This window comes from Calidris pugnax, unplaced genomic scaffold, assembly GCF_001431845.1.
Source record: "Calidris pugnax isolate Ruff unplaced genomic scaffold, ASM143184v1 scaffold8, whole genome shotgun sequence".
Lineage (NCBI taxonomy): Eukaryota > Metazoa > Chordata > Aves > Charadriiformes > Scolopacidae > Calidris > Calidris pugnax.
In genome coordinates this window covers 4,938,312-4,951,901 of record NW_015090830.1, presented here as the reverse complement: position 1 = coordinate 4,951,901, position 13,590 = coordinate 4,938,312, and the positions used below count along the sequence as shown (strand labels likewise).

The window sequence follows — 13,590 nt, the reverse complement described above, 5'->3', positions numbered from 1 at the left end:
ACGCTGGAGGAAGAAGCAAAGAGTGCATTGCATTCAACAGGTACGATCCTAAAAGCTGGGAGCTCTAAGGGATGGGAGGAGGGAGGTAATGCAGTAGCCTACGGAGGCATGTGTCGGTTGACAAACAGTAGGGCTGAGTTGGATGACTAGCAGTAGGGGGTCATTCCATCACAGAAAGATGGGAAACATGAGTGTGATGGCAGTATCCAGAATTGAGATGAAGTGTATGGAGTGGCCTGGAAGTGAGGCACTATCCATTATCAGGCTGTTAGGATCTCAAGAGCAGCACATGCTGCTGGTCAGCATGTAGTTCCTGCCCAAGTAGGTACAAGAGCCATCTGGTAAATGCAAATGCCCACTGATCTTAACCTTTAACATGTTCACCAGCTTTATGTGCCTCCCAAACGCTCCAGTATGTTTGACCATCACGTGTCTTACTCCACCACTGATACAGCAGTTCTATGGTGTTTACCTTTACCCTATGTTACTACCATAATAAATGCTTGTAGTAACGGCTCACTAGCTGTGCCAGGGATAAGCTTTTGCTGATTTTATAAGCTGAATCCATGCATTCAAGTTAATTTATTTACCAGTATCAATTGTTCACTTCTTCAGTATGTTTACAGTTGAGGCTGCTTTATTGAGTCAGTATTATAAACTTTGGGCCATTTGTATGTTTGGCTCTCGTATTTCTTTGCCTGGAATGTTTCTTCAGCCCCCAGAGCTGCTCTTCTAGTTGCTCACTTGTTTCCCTGCCAGTGCTGGTCAAAGTTTTTGGCTTTGCCAGCTGGATATAGAAGTGTTTTCTACTCATCCAACAATTTATTTTAAGCTATAATAGATGTTAAGAAAATTTAAGTTAAAGCTATCAAATTTCCAGGTGAAAGATGTAGCTGGATTTACCATGTGGGACATTTTATTGAAGGGGTATGTTTGGGGCAGCCATTTGAAAAACAGGCCAGAGAAGTTTCTTGCCTTTGCCTGGAAATAGAACCCAGCTGAATTTAGAACCTCTGAAATGCCCTTTCTGCAGATATTGGGAAAAAAAGCAAAAAGAAGGCTGTACTTACCATGTTTTAAAGTCCTGAATTAAAGGGCTTCACACAATCTTTCAGCTGCTTATGGTGGCAGACTGCAAAATATTTTTTAGTATTTTAACTTGTCTATGCCTGAAAATATGCAAAGGCCACAGCAGAGACTGGCAGAGCGCCTAAGAGAATGGAGTTAGTCAGATTCTAGCACCAATTGCCTGGGTGATGTTGCCAAGTTTTGTGTTCCAAGTTTCCTTTGAACATGTTTCAAATCCTGATTATTCTTCTCTGACCCACAGATGCACAACCTGCCTAGCAGGAGGAAGAGAAGGAGTCCAGTGACAGACAGGCAGCCTCCTAGGACCTGCAACTACTCCCCAGCAGCTGCAAGCTGATCACAGACTATCTACAGGAGACAAAAACACAGGTTACTGATGCTCAGCATATGAAAAACAGAAACAAATAGCACCCAGGGGACTGAATTTCTTCCACATGCCATGTGTGTGGGGCTAAGGAAGATGACATGACTGTCTGCCGTGGGCTGTCAAAGCCCAGGAAGGAACAGGGAACAAAAAGCCCAATGAAATAAGGAGGAGTACTGAAAGTCAGAAGGAAGAAAACAAGTGGTGGTAGAAACACAGTGACCACAATGAATCACCACATTTCCAACTGTGATAGAGACTATTTGCAGTCTGCACACACAGCTCCTCACAAACAGCAGCCTCTACGCATTTAAAATATCAAAACAGGTCATTTCACCCACCTGACTCATGCTTCAGTGCTTCGACACCAGCTCCCCACTGCCGCTCCCTGACAGGGGCTAACGCAATGCTCTGTGGGAGTGACTGGCTGAGCCAAACCACTCCAACTCACAGTTGTAAGCTCTGGATCCCTAAGGTATCACCTCACCACATTTCCATGAGCGTCCGCAAAGTCCTCAGCAGTTCCTATCACTCCCCTGTACAGGTAGCAGTAAGACCCAAGAAATGAGTTGGCTTGACCCAAATTGATTTGAAATCGTATTCTCATCCCACTTACAATGCTGCTGCTTACCTTGGTCAGAACACGATTCCTGCATTTGCTGTTTCAGTTGTCATCTGGAAATAGAAGACAGAATGCTGCCTTCCTTCCCTTGTGCTATACTGGGGGCAGCCACTGCTACCAGTTAGGGTTTTCTAGTGGGCAGTTCGCCAGGGTATAAAGCATCCCGTTTGGCTTTTGCTGGGAATTTGTGGCTACAAGAAAAGGGATTCAAGATGCAAGCCTATTTATATATTTTGGCTTCTTACAAAATTGCCACCTTGACAGAGGAGAGAATTCATTTATATAATATTATGCTAACATAATGCATTTCATGGTGTTGCTGGTAAACCCTCCATACTAAGTGGGTCCCTTTAACAGCAGTGTCATGACAGACACACACTTTTTCTTTGACATTAGAACAGCATTGTTCAGCCCTTCTTTGGTTTACTGAGAAAACTTATTTCCTTCTGCATATTAATATTACTTTGCACAGCTCTCTCAGGTTCTGGAAATGACAAGGTGGAAGTTACTCTGGGGAAGCATCTTTGCTTAAATAGACATCCTTAAGTGGTGCCCACAACACCTGATTAAAAACTGCATGATGGGTCATTTGTCATTACCAGGAAAAAAAGGTTAGAACTGTAGTAACCAGGCAAGCCTACAGCAGACTGGATGGTCAAGACATGCCAGTGATTTGGTTTGTCCCAGTTTATTACCGGTAGGCTAGTGGGCATGGGTTGCTCTCTGCACAGATTGCACGGGGAAATCTTTAGCAGTTGCTAGGAATTCCACTGATTTTTTTGAATTTCCTACATTTACGGTCACTGCATGTACATGAAAGATCTGCATAAGAAGTGTGCCATAGGTGTAATCCCACCACTGCCAATGTAACGCTTCTGAAATTTTCTAGAGATAGGGAGTTACAGAGTGGCTTATGACAACCTGAGCTATTCTCTCCAGTCAGTTTTGTTCTGAAATGTCCACTCTACTGGCTCGTACTAAACATTTTGCCCTGGAAAAAGATGATAGCACAGGAACACAAATCAGAATATAATGCAGTCTTTCTTTTTTTTTTTTTTTTTCTAAAAGATGATAAAATTTTATTCATTAAAAATGTATCCTACTTCAACATCTTCAGATGGCAGTAACGTAGTTCTCCACCTGCCCCAGCCCTTCCCCCACAACAGGGGTGGTTTCTTATCAGCAAAGCATTCAGGGCAAAAGAACAAGGAAGAAAGCCTATGACCAAAGCATTTGTGGATTTTAGGATAGCAATGATTGGGTTTTAGTTCAAAAAGGGCTAATTTTGAGACTTATGAGATGTTGGCCTTCCTAAAAGTATTTCAGAGACCATTGGTCGTTGTTAAATTTGGGAAAATCAACTAATGCAATTTTGTAAGTAGAGCTGAACACAGAAAAATATGATTGCAGTAATGAATCTGCATTAAGGTGCTCGTAAGCTGTTGTGTTTTTTTTTAATTCATTTATTACTATAAGCAAAAAAATCACAAAGCCTAAAACACTGATCATCTGGGCTTTTACCAAAAGGGACACAGGCTTTTCTTCTGCTTTTAGTCAGGCTAATCAAAGACATAAAGAAATCTATGTATGTACCCTGTGCCGTCTCCAAATGAAGATTTGCCATGCAGTTTTGGGGAGAAGTTATTGTTTGGGGTTTTTTTGCAAATTGGCATTTTTCTGTCTGCCCAAATCACTTAGCTGAACAAAATCTTGATCAGCACCAGTTTTGGCCATGTAAGCCGTCTTTCTGACAAGCAGCAGAATAGATTTTTACTTCTCAAGTCTCTAAGTTGATTTTTAAAACTGGCAGCAAAGTATGAAAATGGAATGCCTCTAAAAAGAACAAACTTTAACCCAAACCCAATTTTTTTTCCTCCAGCAAAGCTAATATTGACATATCTAGCTCTGTGTCTGGAGGTAAATGGTATCACTTCCTATGAGGGTTTCTTTTTGTTTTCTTTATGATGTGAGTACAACATGCTGGGTAGCAGACGGCTCCAAAATGATGATGGTACTGCTGGCATCATTAAAATTGTGTTCAGTTGTTTCAAGAATGTCTGAAGTTTATGTGGTAGTAATTGGGTTGCTAGATAAGTTGGCGTAGGGAAGTGGAGATCCAATTAGGTATGCAGTGTTTCATTGTCATTTCTTAAACTTCTGGGTCTTAAAACTCAACTGGAAAAGAAAAAAGCAAGAATTCCTGCTTAAATGCTGCAGAAAAACTAATCCATAGACATATCAAAATAAATGAGGCATTAGAGGAGAGCAAACAGGCAGCTTGTCTTGGAGTTGGACTTCACTGTTTTGGTTGAAATGATGCAAGAAATGGGAAGAGCCATCTGCTTTAGTTTCATGTAATACTCTTCAGCTCTGTTATTAATTTTGTATCACGCTTCATAATAAGTTTGTAAGGTTGGCCAAGGTTAACTTCTAATTGCATCAGCAATTGCTTTATTCACAGCTCAGAGACACATGCCTGTATATTTGTCAGTAAATCTCAGCTTGCTGAATCCTTCTTTCTCAGGATGGAAACATTCATTGACATAAGCAAAAGTGATTGTGTGTTTTCACTGACATGGGGAAGAAAATAGTTGACTGTTTTAAAACTATCTTTTGAGTTTAGCCATTAACAGTTTTAAAATCAAAATCATATTATAAAATGCAGTTAGACTGTTTTTGGATGAGGGAGGAATAAAAAAATCTTATAGCTTACAGAGCACAGTACTGATATCCCTAGAAATCTTAAAAATGTGGTGTTGTGGGCTGTGGTGGTACAACTGCCTGGAGAGCATCCTGCCAATAAACCACAACCCTGTGGTGAACTGTCTGTTCCTACAAGTGAGCGTAGTTCAGCCTCTGTACCCTCTGATTCTGTAATTTTCCTGTGACGGTAGACTTTCAAATAAAAAAAAAAGAATTTAAATATCTCAGTGGCTTTTAGAGCCAAAAAATTACTTATTACTCACTTTCTAAACAGTTTAAAAGTTTCCTTTAAAGCAGGAGAAGCCCAGCGGGTGAAGTGCATGGAGAGCACAGAGGGTGACCTCTGCAGTGTGCTGTCTTCCCAGCGCTGCACTGCTGCTGGAGACCTCTCCACAGGAGCAGGTTCCTCAGTACCTGGACTCTGATTCTACCAGTCACCATGTGGGGAATTACACTGCTGTGTTTCCTGCAGCAGTTTTTAGGGTTTTGTACAGAAGAAGTGTCAAGCAACTTCAGTGGGACCAAAGAGACAGGTCAATGAATCTGACCCTCACAGGTGGCTTGCCTTGTACACCTTCCAGACTTCCTCTCCTTCATTCAAATAAGTCGATTCAGAAATATCTGTGTACTGCCTTGCCTTAAAAGCAGCTTTCCACAAGGATTTATCATGCAAAAATCCATGCATAACAGAGAGCTTTCAAAATACTGAACAAAAATTGATGTTATGGACATTCATGCAAAAATAAAAAGAGGCTGTGCTTGATGTGTGACTGGACTGTTACAAACACATGGACGCTTAAAGAACTAAACTGGCCTCCCTGGACTTGGGACAGGTTGGAATCCTGTTATGAAGATTTTCCCTAATTCTGTTCAAAAAGAAACAAGGTTGTCCCCGGGAGGATAGCTAAGCAACTTGGGGATTACTGGGTAAACTGGTAGTCTGTCAGTCCCTTATATTTCAGATGAAAGACATATAGATGGGGACCAGCATAGGGAAAGGGAGTTTTTAATAGTTTAGCATCTTTTTGCCAGTCCTGGTTATCTGGAGTGAGGCTCATGCCCCTTCCCAGTCCTGTCATAGCACCTTCTTTTTTGCTACCTTGTTTACTCTCGCTTGTTCTGACTGGAGAGTCTTTTCAGTCCTGTTAACTATTTAACTGCTGTATCCCTAAGCCATCATAAAACAATGATGACTTAAACTCCTCTTTAATTGCTTCCAAACAATGTTTATGAGTTGTGAGAGTTAGTTTTAGGCTAAAAAGATTGAATTGAACAGCTGGTGTTAATATTTGTCAATCCGATTGTGTGACCTGCATGCATGAAAAGAATGAGTTTCCTGAAATACCCTGTATGAAGGTCTGTACAATGATAATAGTAGAGTTGCTATAAATGGAAAATCAGATAGATGTTCACATCCAAAATAATTACCAACGAGAAGACACAAGTGGAAGAGAACTGAGGTAAGATTCCCCAGGCACAAGTGATTCTGCTGTTATTTGTGTTGAGCGGTTACTTTACAACCTAATTATTCTTCTAACAGTTATTACAAGCATATAGAGGAAACTACATAATAATATACAGGTCTAGAATATGGTTTATAAAAGGTTAAAAGCTATTTGGATTATTTAACTGTGCATGTTATTTAAGTCCCCATAGTTCAGAGACTCCATTCATAGCTAGCTCTTCATTATTCCCGGTCATGGGGAGGACTCTGGGGTTATTAAAACAGCTGGATAACGTGGGTGCTAACAGAAACGTAAGCAGTTCTTTAGAGAGATGTGTGGTGAGTCCCTATGTTTGTACTGTCTTCAACCCAACACCTCGGGAAGAGAGACCTGGGAAGAGGCATGTTGCCCAGCTCTGACCATCTGGGGTTGAAACAGGATGGCAAAATAACATACTGGCGATTGGAAGTGGGAAGCCCCTGATTTCCAGTGGTGCCCGTTTCTGGCTTGTGGCTCCAGATAGGAAGGGAACTAAAGCTGGTTAAGGCTGCCCAGAGACTGTACAGTGAACTACACAGTGCCCGGACAGGTCCCAGCAGAGGTGATCATTAGGCAGAGTAAGGAAGAGGTATAACGTGTGGTTTGTTGTGTGCCTTCGCAATTCATAGTATCCTTTTATAGCTTTGGGGAGGTTTAGAGGTAATGTCATGAGAACTCAGTGACAGTAGATGGTTTCAGCATTTGTACTACAGTCCATGAAATACACAATGCCTGGTGAAAACAGCTTTTTGAACAAAGAATCTTGAGTTTATGAAAGAGCAGTAGATTTTCTGGAGTACCAGTGTGTTCATTTAGCAAACAGATGTGCACTTACTATACCCATCTCCCAACCCAGCCATTTGTTATCACTCCTCTGCCAAAGGTTACTTGAAAAAGAACTATGAGAGCACTCTTTACTCATAAACAGCAGCTGGTGAGGCTGTAATATCCTAAAGTCCCTGCAGCTGTTTGCTAAGTGGATGCGTGTCCAACCTTCTAAGATGTCACAGTCTTTCAGGTACTTCCGAGTATCTTACCCAGAGTCCATATATAACCTTTATTATTCATTCCTATTCTTCTGTCTCTACAGCATATAGTGATTTGGGGTATTACATTATTAATAAGCTGCACCACGTGGATGAATCAGTGGGAAGTAAAACTCGGAGGGCCTTCCTTTATCTTGCTGCCTTCCCTTTTATGGATGCCATGGTGAGTGCCTGATTCAGAACTGAATCTTAATATGAATGGGTTTTGAGGTTGGGTTTTTTTTTCTGATTTTAGTTTGCAAAGTATGTTACCTGATGGGAAACTCTATATGTGTGTCCTTTGCAAGCATTAGTTCTGGGTATAACTGGGCTCATCGTCTCCTGCTACCTGGAAAAAGCCTCTGGGTGGACTCTGAACATCCAGAGATCATGATAAATGTGAAAAACCTCAGCTGCCTTGTTAGAGCATGCATGCTGGAAAGCGTCGGTCATCTTCTTATGAGCTGCACCATTTGTCTGTCTGTGTCCTCTCATTCCAATTTGTAGTGAAAGAGTTGGATTTGCCTTGCATTCCAAGACCACCTGCAGAGCTCACAAGGAATAAGCTTGATATTTTCTCAAAGCAAATTTGTTGAAGAGATATTTCTTACCATCAGTTTTTGCAAGCACAGCTAAATGTAGTATTAAGCAAGAGAGCCAAGCATGGCATGGGCTGCTGCTGCCCAGCTCACTGCTTGTGGCCTGCACAACATAAAAATATGGCAGCTCTCTTTAATGCCTCTGCTTCTGTGTAAAACTCATGAAGGATAACCTCATGGCATGCCTCCATCACTTTCTCTACCACTTTATCTGCTTGAAACAGGAGCTGAAAATAAAAAGAAGATGGATCATTAGGTTTTCTTTTCCAGACAGGACTCGGTATAATTCAGTGGGCCAATTAATATTACACTTCAGAGGGGCATCCAACCGGTGAATGAGAAGAAACACTTTTTCCCTCAGATTATTTAATATGATAATCCATCCTGTGCAGCATGCTTTTTATGCAAAGGGGGCAGTTTCTTATTAGATCTGCTCAGAAATTTCTGGAGTCTGTTAAATTATTCCCATTCTCCGTGTCAGTCCTGGCAATGAGGAAATGAAGGCAGCAGTGCTGCTGGTGGGAAAAGAGCTTTCTAAGTTGTTTGTGTACAATGTAACAACCAGAAAACAGCATTCTAGGACCCTGAAATCTTTCATTAATATCGTAATCATTTCCCAAACTCTTGTCTGCCTTTTTTTCAGGCATGGACCCATGCTGGGATTCTGCTGAAACACAAGTACAGTTTCCTAGTGGGATGTGCCTCCATCTCAGATGTCATAGCTCAGGTAATGATTCCTTTTAGCAATCACTGTTCCCATTTTGTTACGGACTAGATGCTTTCCTAAGCAGAAACTCTTCTGTCCAGAGACTGTCTTCTCTCTCTACTGTGAATGACACACCAGAGGAAGTAATCTTGTGTGTTCTTTTCTGGTTGTTTCCCCATCATGTGGAGGCTGTTTGCAGACAGTTGTGGTTTTGGCTAGTCTGGCTTGACTGGATCAAGTCAATCCCAAAGCAATGTCAAGAGAAGGGAACCAGGATTATTTGGGTTAGGGCCACGTCTTCCAGCACCTCCACCTGAGAAACAAGCTATATATACATGTGTATATCTGGGAAAAAGAAAGATCAGGCAAAGAAACTGATGGCTTTTACCAATCCTGAGGCTGATGGAGTGCTTTGAAAGAGACCTTTCTCCTCTGGGTGCATTCTCCCCCACACTTCGCACAGTTGCACTGAAATCCTCTGTGGGGCTTGAAGGCTTGATTCTCCAGTTCACCTGCCAGTTTTGCACGTGCTGTCTAATCAAGTGAAATGCAGTTGTGTAAGCCATCTTCTGAGTGCCAGTATGGCACTGTTCTTGTTACTGGTACAAAAGGTGAAGGCTCAGAACTGCATCAGAAGGGATCTGGCTGATGCAGAGAAGACCAACTGTTGTTTGAACTTTCATTTGTGAGGGAGGTGTTAAATATCCTGTTGCTTTGTATTAGATGCGCTTAAAAAACAACATTCATACACATTGCTGATGGCCAGTGTTGTAGCATTCAAGAACCAATATACAGCCCTCTTTTTAAAGCATATATAAAAATATTACGAAATGGAGAGTCCCAGCACCTATAAAACAGTTGCTGTACTGCCCCATTACCAGCTGAATGGTGTAATGACTGGGTAAGAAAGAGGATAATAACAGTACAAGATCAAAGGAAATATAAAGTCAATGGCACTTAGTTCAATTTCCCATAGCATTTTCCTCCCACTAAATATGAGCAAACCATAAACCAAGTTGAACCATTCGGTCAGCTGCTATTCTATGTTTGGCAGATCTGCCCCTCTACAGTACTGCACTAAATCCCTGAAGATAATACCAATTACTGTAAATGACCTTAACTCTCAGGATCTGCTCTTGTTCTAATGTGACCGACAAAGTTTGCTGACCCTAGATACATGCTGGGTCATATACATCTAAATATAGAAATAGTTTTTTACACGTGCTCTTTCCACAATGGTTGGTGAGTGGGGTGCCAGGGTCATGAAGAATAAGACACCTGTCATCTTCTCTCAACAAAATATTGCACAAAGCAAAAGCAAATCTGGTAGACAAAAAGTTGTGATTCTCTACACCCCGGAACTCCCTATACCTGCAGTTGCCCTTACACAAGCAATAGGTTCAAAGGCAGTAGCTAATTCTCTTCGGGTAGGTTCATATACACACTTTTTGTGACTGACCTTGCTTCAGTTTACTGAAAAACAATTCTTTTGTAGGGTTCAAAAGAGCAGTTTTGCAAATCTTCGTAGACAATGCTGCCTGCCTAATAAACATGTGCTCAGTGTGGTTTTTCTTAAGTATTTCTTGATCTCTAGCAGTGAAGGAGAGAACCTGCCCCTGAACAATGTGTCACTCACTTGAATGCCAGGATGTCCTGGCAGGGTTGTCCTTAATTTGTCCAGAACAAAACACAGTTTCATTCCCAGTTGTGTCCCACATCCAGACATATTTGGAATTTAACAGGCACGCCATCGGTTCTGTACTTAATGGAAGAGAATAATATCATATTAAGAAATTCCTTCGCATTTTCTGGATTGTGCATTTAATCTTATGAGACTGAATTGTGAGCTGTTCATTAGCCCAAAAATTTCCGTTTCAGTTACATCTATGTGGCACTCGGACAGCTGAAGAGAAAATGATGAAATACTGAAATTTCACTCAAAAAAAGTAGAAAATTAGGATGGCATAAGACTTCCTCCTTCTAAACGCTGAAGTGAATACTTCAAAACATCTGGCTTTTTAATTGCCACTGTCCCCTCACCCTTCCAAAGAAAAGCAGGGTTTAGAAATGGACCCTAGAAGTTCGTCTCCGGCCTCAGTGTGTACCAGAATAGCACGTTTTCCTGGGAAGGGTGACACTCAGCCACATGCTGGCTGCCAGACCTTGCCAGGCTTTCGTGCTACCCTCCTCCTATTTATGGCTCCCAGTCTGACACCTGCCCATATCTTCAAGTACTGTTTAATAGAGCTTCTGTATGATGTTAACTCTTGTTCTTCTCATTTGTATAAACGAATCCATGGAGAGTCCTGACTAAAGTTTCTAAATGCCACAAGCTTGAAGTCAGGTACTGTAGACACACAAGGTTGTTGATTCAGATGGACTAGCTGGGAGTCAGATGGGAGATATGTTGGCCCTGAAGAATCAGACAGACAAATTACTAATCATTAATTTGCTTGCCCTGCAGGTTGTTTTTGTAGCCATTTTGCTTCACAGTCACTTGGAGTGCAGGGAGCCTCTCCTGATCCCGATCTTGTCTTTATACATGGGAGCACTTGTCCGGTGTACCACGTTATGCCTCGGATACTACAGGAACATACATGATGTCATTCCTGACAGAAGTGGGCCTGAAATGGGGGTATGTCTTAATACTTTGTGGGTTTTTTTTTAATTCAATAATTTTAAAGTTCTTTTTTGTGTTATAAAACTGTATTAAGGCACTGTGCATGAAGGGCCTCCTCTCTCTGTCATGCAGGGGAAAAAAAATCATTTAGAGAGACACAGTAGAAACTATTCCAGCAACACTGCACATAAGGCAATGCTTCAAGTGGTATTGATGTGCTGTCTGCTGAGCACCTCTGTACTGAGCTCTCTCCTTCTCGTCCTGTAAGACAGCACAGAATGAAGTGGACACCTTATTTCACAGGGAAGAAAGTCTCAAAATTGCTCTTTTTCCTGAAATGTTATATTGGTGTTCACATATCTTTGTCTGGTAGCCACAACAAATTCTGCAGATAGATACTTTATGTATTATTTATTGAGACACAGCTTCTTTGGAATCAGTATTGCTAACATGGGTGACAACATTTTAGGCTCCAGCTATTGAAAACACTTGAAATGAATATACCGAAGTGACAGTGTGTGGGAAAAGCAAAAGTCCTTTCTCTGTGCTTCTGGTTGTTCTGTGTGTTTCTTTCCAAAGCCACTTCTTTTTTATTTAACATTTTAACATATTTATTTAACATTTTAACATATTTTTAATGTGTTGCAGGGAGAGGCTACGATAAGGAAGATGCTGAGTTTCTGGTGGCCTTTGGCATTAATTTTGGCAACACAGCGAATAAGTAGGCCCATTGTCAACCTTTTTGTCTCCCGGGACCTGGGTGGCAGCTCTTCAGCCACAGAGGTAAGAAAGTCAGTGCTCCCCATTACTGCAAATGCCATTTACGTTGAGTTGCCTCTGTGTTTTTCCTCTTATCTGTGCTGGTAAGAAAAATTTGTCCTAAGTACATTTCTGTTTAGTGCTCTCTTATCACAGAATCACAGAATGAATCACAGAATGATACGGGGTTGGAAGAGACTGCTGGAGATTGTCTAGTCCAACCCCCCTGCCAAAGCAGGTCCACCAGAGCAGGTTGCACTGGAGAGTATCCAGGCAGGTTTTGAGAGTCTCCAGAGACGGAGACTCCACCACCTCTCTGGGCAACCTGTTCCAGTGCTCTGCCACCCTCAAAGTAAAGAAGTATCTCCTCATGTTTAGATGGAACTTCATATGTTTCAGTTTGTGGCCGTTACCTCTTGTCCTGTCGCTGGGCACCACTGAAAAAAGGCTGGCCCCATCCTCTTGAGACCCACCGTTGAAGTATTTATAGGCATTGATCAGATCCCCCCTCAGCCTTCTCTTCTCCAGACTAAAAAGACCCAAGTCCTTCAGCCTTTCCCCATAGCAGACATGTTCTAGTCCCATCTTTGTAGCCCTCTGCTGTACCCTTTCCAGCAGGTGCCTATCCTTCTTGAACTGGGGAGCCCAGAACTGGACACAGTACTCCAGATGCAGCCTCCCAGGGCCTAGTAGAGAGGGAGGATGACCTGCCTTAACCTGCTGGCCACACTCTTTCTGATGCACCCCAGGATGCCATTGGCCTTCTTGGCCACAAGGGCACATTGCTGGCTCATGGTCATCGTGTTGTCCACCAGGACTCCCAGATCTTTTTCCTCAGAGCTGCTCTCCAGCAGGTCAGCCCCCAACCTGTACTGGTGCATGAGGTTATTCCTCCCCAGGTGCAGCACCCTACACTTGCCCTTGTTGAACTTCAACAGGGGCAAGTTCTTCTTGAAAGAAGAAGGGGCAAGTTCAATCCTTGAAAAGAAGACTGCTTGGACTCTTACCATGTGTGTTTCTGCCAGGCCTAGTGGGACCTCACCCTCAACAAGGCCTGTAGAATTTTTTCACTGAACAGTTCCTGCATCCCAGGTTTTCATGCTCTACATGTAGGTACGTATGCTCAATGGAGCATTGAGATCCCAGAGATTTTAGGAAAGTTGTCCATAGTCCCGTGTTCCACTGTTTCATCTCAGATATATTTATGGGCAAGCAAACTGATGTGAAACAATCCTGCTGTTAGCAGTCAGTGCATCACACAGAATAGAGTACAGGCATAGGAAGCACATTAAAAAAATCTGTCTTCTGGTTGGACTATGAAATGCACTGTTTCTTTTGAGAAATTTCAGATTACTCCAATAGTTTCCTATAGGTGATGGGAGCCAGACTTCTGATCGTGATGCAGAGCCTTCACCAGTGCTCGCCATGAGCTGATCTACTTTCTTAAGAAGTGTGAGGGATCTTTCCTGCCAGTTGTGGTGGGAGAATGTCTAGAGTCATTAGCACATCTCTCATGTGTTTTTTTCCATAGGAAAAACAAAGCTGTAAGGTACTAAATGGAAAGGAAAATTCAAACAGCTGATGCCTAACAAACATTCTGTCGGCACTGCTAATTTGTC

At 42.1% G+C, this 13,590-nt stretch overlaps 1 protein-coding gene across 1 annotated transcript in view; it reads left to right on the top strand.

Annotated features, from left to right (window-relative positions):
• Positions 1–13,590, top strand: part of ANKH (ANKH inorganic pyrophosphate transport regulator) — a 108,638-nt gene that overhangs the window by 57,085 nt on the left and 37,963 nt on the right. The window contains exons 3-6 of the mRNA XM_014940951.1: positions 7,353–7,471; positions 8,530–8,613; positions 11,057–11,227; positions 11,861–11,995. Of these exons, the coding sequence (XP_014796437.1) occupies positions 7,353–7,471; positions 8,530–8,613; positions 11,057–11,227; positions 11,861–11,995 (509 nt within the window). The remainder of the gene's footprint in view (positions 1–7,352; positions 7,472–8,529; positions 8,614–11,056; positions 11,228–11,860; positions 11,996–13,590) is intronic.